Source organism: Octopus sinensis, linkage group LG13 (genome assembly GCF_006345805.1).
Source record: "Octopus sinensis linkage group LG13, ASM634580v1, whole genome shotgun sequence".
NCBI classification, from domain to species: Eukaryota; Metazoa; Mollusca; class Cephalopoda; order Octopoda; family Octopodidae; genus Octopus; species Octopus sinensis.
Window position 1 is genome coordinate 12,028,381 of NC_043009.1, and position 6,670 is coordinate 12,035,050.

The 6,670-nt window shown below is 39.8% G+C and overlaps 1 protein-coding gene across 2 annotated transcripts in view; it reads right to left on the bottom strand.

Annotated features, from left to right (window-relative positions):
- The window catches only part of LOC115218567 (neurogenic locus protein delta-like), a 109,184-nt gene extending 105,575 nt beyond the window's left edge, over window positions 1-3,609 (bottom strand). Inside the window, exon 1 of one of the 2 annotated variants that reach the window (XM_029788457.2) lies at window positions 2,011-3,609. In XM_029788457.2, coding sequence (XP_029644317.1) covers window positions 2,011-2,073 — 63 coding nt within the window. In that variant the 5' untranslated portion in view covers window positions 2,074-3,609. The remainder of the gene's footprint in view (window positions 1-2,010) is intronic. The other variant, XM_036508156.1, reaches the window with a different exon arrangement.
- Between the last annotated feature and the right edge of the window lie 3,061 nt (window positions 3,610-6,670).

Here is a 6,670-nt window from a genome sequence, read left to right on the forward strand (position 1 = left end):
GTTTGAAACCTAATTATCGGTGTTGCTGCTTAGCTCCCATCTCATTCCAAATTACCATTAACTAAACAAATTAATAATGAGAGACATTCTAGCAATGACCATCCCGACGTATTTCGGATATGAAATATCTAGGATTACATTATCCACTAAGGGTTTTATTTTGTTTTATGTTAAGGTGTGATTTGAAGGAGATTTAGCTGCTATGTTTATTTATAGCAGGGTGAACGACCAAACAGATGCCTCCCTGTTTGATAAACTGTTATCTATATAAAACAGCTCGGCTAACTGCTGTTATTGTAGGGGAAATGTTTGTTGTTATGTAGGGTAATGTTTTGTTTAGAAGCTCAGTAAAATGCTTGTAGTGATTTTTAAATGCAAAAACAAGGACTTGACAATAAAATTCCTCACCGGTTGACTCAAGATCGATGCAGAAAGAAAAATATGTTGATAAAAATTAAATTATATATTTTTTGAAGTAAATAAATACAATGAATCTGAATGCTACGAATTTTCAGATTTGAAGAAGAATGGTAACGAGGAAACAGCATTTTTCATGGCTTTCTTATTGTTTCCAACTTTTCGGAAGGCCATTACAAATATCAGAAAGCAAAAGACTGCTAGCGTCTGTAATCTAAACAGAGTCACGAATTCCACTGGTCTCCATTCGCCTGCGATTCCTTTTCCGACTCTCTTAACCCTTTGCCTGTCATGTGTATTGCATATGATACGCCAGACATATTTCACTGGTACCCATGCATCATATATCATACACATTCCCAATATATATTCAACAACCATCAGAAGGCGGCGAGCCGGTAGAATCATTTGCACGCCGGGCGAAATGCTTAATGGTATTCCGTCCGTCTTTAAGTTCTGGGTTCAAATTCCGCCGAGGTCGACTTTCCTTTCATCCTTTCGGACTCGATTAAATAAGTACCAGTTACGCACTGGAGTCGATATAATCGACTTAATCCGTTTGTCTGTCCTTGTTTGTCCTCTCTGTGTTTAGCCCCTTGTGGGTAGTAAAGAAATAGGATGAAAGATAAAGCTGACACTTTGTCGGGATTTGAACTCAGTACGTAAGTTTCCTAGACTTAAACTTCATTCGGCGTGCAAACTATTCAGTCACTCCAATCACGAAGCGACCGAATAAAAAAACTTAAATGTTGATGTTACAAAACATTATTATTATTATCATTACTATCGTTATTTATCAACAGCAACATAGTTTGCACTTCATCATCATCATCATCATCATTGTTCATTTCCGATCCGATCACCACCATCCACTCGGTCAACAAATTCATTGATAAAATGGAGAGAGAAATCAATACGAAATCGAAGGAGCAACGATGTGAGACTCTGTGTGTAAGAGTAAAAATATGAAGCAGAAAGTTATTATGAACATAAGTGAAGAGAATAAAGAACGGAGGAGAAAAATTGGGAAAGAGAAGAAGAGGAACGACGAGGAAAAGACAAAGAGGACTGGGAAAATAAATAAAGAAAGAAAGAAAGAAAGAGACAGAAAGATGAAAATATTTAGATTTGTCAGAATTGGAAATCCGAAAGGGAAACAGACTAGCAAAGCTAAATGGGTGAGTTGGGTGGGGATTAGTAGAGATAATAGTCTAAAGAGAAAGAAAGAAAGAATTAAGGAAAGAAAGAAAGAAAGAAAGAACTAACTTGTTCGAATTTTGTCCCAAGACAAAGCCGGTTTATGAGGGGGGCGTTTCGGGTGGATGGGAATAAGCGTGCGGGCGTGTGGCGGTCGATTAGAGTAAGCTGTTTAACGAACGGACATGAAAGCCAACACAGGATATATATATATATTTGTATGTATGTATAAATGTAAATACATATATGTGTGTGTGTGTGTGTGTATGCATGCATGTGTGTGTGTGTGTATGCATGCATGTGTGTGTGTGTGTATGCATGCATGTGTGTGTGTGTGTGTGAATATAAACAAATGTATTTTATGCATACTTATGAAATAATGCACACGCGACTTACCTCCGAAGACAATAACAACACAACCAGCGTCAAGCAGATAATCCGGTGCAGTTGATGTGACATTTGTGCGAAGAATAGTTTTAAATAAATTATCCAAATGTGCGTGTGTAAGTGTTTAATTTTACGTGTGTCCGTGTGTCCGCGTAGTGTAGTGTTTGGTCACTTTATGAATATATATATATATATATGTTGTCCGACTGAAGTTTTCTCGTATCTGTTGAATATTGTTATACCACGGCAGTCGTGATGTCTCGGTTGACGGTGTAGTAAGTAAATCTAATAGCGATTGGGGTTCATGGTCGTAAGAAGGTCTGTGTGTTTACTTTCCAAGACTGCGATCATCTGATGGCGATTATTAGTAGTAATAGAAGCGATGATGTTTTCTGGTAGTAACAGCGATATTGTTGTTAAAGAATTGTATTGTTTTAGTTGTTCTCATAGAGAGGTGTTCGCTTGCCAACAGTTTAATTACAAGCACCCGTTTGAAAAATAAAAAGTTAAAATTAAAAAATCAATCGAACGATGAAAGATCAATAGCGAATAAATGAATGCATTCATAAAAGTTTGCCCAACAGAAATATATAATTGTTACTTTTGTAATAATTATATACGTATTTCACTCTTAATGTACATAAATATTTACGGTTATATTTTATATTATAATTCCCGCTTTGCTCGTAACTTTCTGTTTTAAAACCGGGCTATTATCGGTCTTTCTGTCTCGTTCGTTTAGAGCGATATTTCTTCTTTCTTTCTTCGCTATTATCGCTTATTTAATTAGCATTTAATGAACAGCGTAACTTTCTCTCTTTGCTTTTATCAATTAAATCTCATCAGATGATCCGCAGTAGTTAAAAAACATATCCTCTCTGTATCCTTGTTAAGGTTTCTGACCAAAAAAAACAAAACAAACTTTTTAAGTCCCGGGATTTCGTGACGTGTGGCTGGCGTGTGTATACACGCATGAATCTGTGTATGTATATAGAGGTGTGTGTATGTTTATTCATGGGTGTATCTATATCTAATGTCAGGCCTACATAGTAAGGCGCGTGTAAAGTAAGTATTTCTTTTTTTTTATAATATTATTATTCCTTTTTGTTGTATAGTCATTTTTTCCCTTTTCTTCTTTTTGCGTGTGTAAGCACGAGCAGGCCTGCAAGCCGCCGAACTGGGACAGTCTTATAGTATGTACGTACGCACTGATGTATGTATACGTGTGTATAACTGCCTCTACACGCGCGCACGTGTGTATGAGTATATAAGCGAAGATAGGTACAATATAAGTAAGCCCTCGGTGCGCTTGTAGATGTGTGTGCGTACGCGTGTGTGCGCTTGTGTGTGTTTGTAAGCGAGCACGTGTCGGACTGGTTGTGTATCCGTTCGTGCATAACAGCTTGTATTTGTGTATGTGCGTATATGTTATTATATATATGTGTGTGTGTGTGTGTGAGAGAGAGAGAGCGTGTGCGGGCGCGCGTATTCTTTTGTGAACTAACCTGTAAGGCTACAGATAAGATTAGGGGTAGGTTGAGTCGGTGATTGATTAAAGGAAGTGTGAGGGGGTAAAAGGATGAGGCGTAGGGTAATGAAAAAAGAAAAATAAAAGAAAATAAATAGAAAGAAAAAATATTTGCGTAGCGAATGTGGTAGTTGACTGGGGGGTGGGATAGCTGTGGTGTGGCAGGGGTAGTGACGGTCGTGGTGGCGGTGGCGGTAAAGGTGGTGTTGGTGTTGGTGTTGGTGGTGGTGGTGGTGGTGGTGGTGTTGGTGGTGTTGGTGTGGTGGTGGTGGTGGTGGTGTTGGTGTTGGTGGTGTTGGTGGTGGTGGTAGTAGTGTTGATAGTTGTGGTGGGGGTTGAAAAAGTGTGCTGAGAAATGGGAGGTGCGCTTAAAAACAAAACAAATTGCAAAAGAGAGAGAAATATGAAAAAATTAGGGAGAGAGAGAGAGAATGCATGAGAGAGTGAGAGGGAGAGAGAGAATGCATGAGAGAGTGAGAGGGAGAGAGAGAATGCATGAGAGAGTGAGAGGGAGAGAGAGAGAGAATGCATGAGAGAGTGAGAGAGAGAGAGAGAGAGAGAATGCATGAGAGAGTGAGAGGGAGAGAGAGAGAGAATGCATGAGAGAGTGAGAGGGAGAAAGAAAGAGAATGCATGAGAGAGTGAGAGGGAGAGAGAGAATGCATGAGAGAGTGAAAGGGAGAGAATGCATGAGAGAGAGAGAGTAAGTGCGAGAGTGGGAGTGAGTGAGAAGAAAAGCGGGTGGGAGAGAGACAAAGACAGAGACAGACAGACAGATGGACATACAGACGGATAGAAAAGAGAGCGAGAAAGTTTGGGAAATAATATAAGAAATAATAAAAAAAGGAGAAAAGAAAGAAAGAAAGAAAAGAAATGTAGTTAGAATGAGAGTAAGAGAGGGAGGAGCATGAGAGAAACAAAGCGACAAAGAAGGAGTAAGAGAGAGAGAGAGAGAAGAAAGAACGCGAGCGAGAGAGTAAGAGAGTGATAGAGGGGAGAGAGCGAGACAGAGAGAGAGAGAGAGAGAGATTATGTGATAAATAAGAAGTAGTGATAGGTACAGAAGGGTGCGGTGAGAGGTAAAGCGATTAGGAAAGGAGGAGAGAGGGGAAGGAAGAGGTGCTTAGAAACCAACACGCACGCAAGCACACATACACACGCACACACACATACACTCACACCTATACACTTATATACATGCATGCATATATATATATATTATATATATATATATATATATATATATATATATATATATATATATATATATTATATATATATATACATACGTGCATGTATGTGTGTATGTATGTGTGTAGAAGGCAAAGTTAAGCGGTGAAAGAGAGAGGAGGGCAGTGGAAATTTAATATAAATGAAAATATATGGAGACACGCTTACAGCACAGGTCTAAGAAAAACGGGCGGTGCTCCCGCCTGACTTGTATGACGGACATAGCGCGTGATTCCACACGTCACACACATAGTCATACGCACACACTTGTATTATATATATATATAACCGTTTACACGTTTACACACGTGTATTGGCACGCTCGCATATATGCGTGCGCGTACACACACACACACACAGACACAGACACATACACACACGCGTTTTCATATCTATTGTGTGTGTGTGTGTATCTGTGTGTGTGTGTGTGTGTGTGTGTAAACAAGGCCACGTTTTTTATATGCTAAAAGTTTGTGCGTTTATGCTTGTGTGCAGATGCACATACGTCCGCGCACACATAGATACCTACATATATGCACACACACACACACACATACTCGCACACACACACACGCACACAGACACACACATACACGCACACACACACGCACACACACACACATACTCGCACACACACATACTCGCACACACACGCACACACACACACACGCATACTCGCACACACACACACACACACACATACACGCACACACACACACATACTCGCACAAACACACACATACTCGCACACACACACACACGCACACACACACACGCACATACTCGCACACACACACACATACGCTCGCACTCACAACCATGCATGCACATGTCTTTGCTCAATTATGCAAACAGGTTTATCTTTTTAATCACCCGAATGCATTTGGGTTTATAAATGCATGACGGCCATGACAGTGAGTGCTAAGACGGTGCTCTAGCATGGCCGCAGCATACCGACGGAAACTTGGTGGGAGGGGGGTACATGCGCGCGATAGAAGTTTACACTTCAAACAAAGAGAACCGGACAAAGACAGATATTTAATTAGAAATACGAGGACGCGGTTTCGATTCGAAAATACGTCTCTTGGCGCATAAGGGTTTATTTCTTCGGGCGGTAAACGAAATGAATGACATGTTAACATTGTCTGGATCTTTTTGGTTTGAATGGCAGTTTTTTTCTACGGTGTCATATGAAATTGTCACCCATAATTATGACCCTAGTATCGATCTATTGCATTTCAATCTGTTTTAGGGTTAGGGTTAGGGTGGGGGAAGGGTATCTTTTTTTTCTTCACAAATGTAAATAAACCCAATCTGTTTCTTAAACGAGGGACATATTCATACGGCACAGAATGTTTTCACCTCAATAGACGTCAGTGATTGGCCGAAATTGCAGAAATTGAAGAAAAGCAACAACAAATATCTTACAAACTATAGAATTTTCTCAATAAAGCCAAGAGAAAAAGATGTTTTAAAACACATTCTACCAGTATACGAAGTTTAAAAGTGTTTAGTTACGTGGAAATTATTTTTAAAAACTGCCGGTCAAACCGAAAAGATCCCAATCTCTTCGTTATATACACTTTGATCCTTTCTAGTATAAGCAGGATACCTGAAATTTTTAAGGGAGGGCTCTTGTCGATTACATCGAAGCCCATTGCTCAACTACTGCTTACGCATTCCACTGTACTCGGAAGGACGAAAAGCAAAGTCGACTTCGGCTGAATTTGAACCCGGAAGAAATACCGCTAACATTTTTGTCCGCCACGCCTGCTATTATGCTAGCTCACCGCTTTAATAATAATAATATTTTCTACTAAAAGCACCAGGCCTGGAATTTTCGGGGAGGGGACTAGTCGATTACATCGACTCGTGTTTCACTAGCGCTTAATTTATCGACCCCAACAGGAT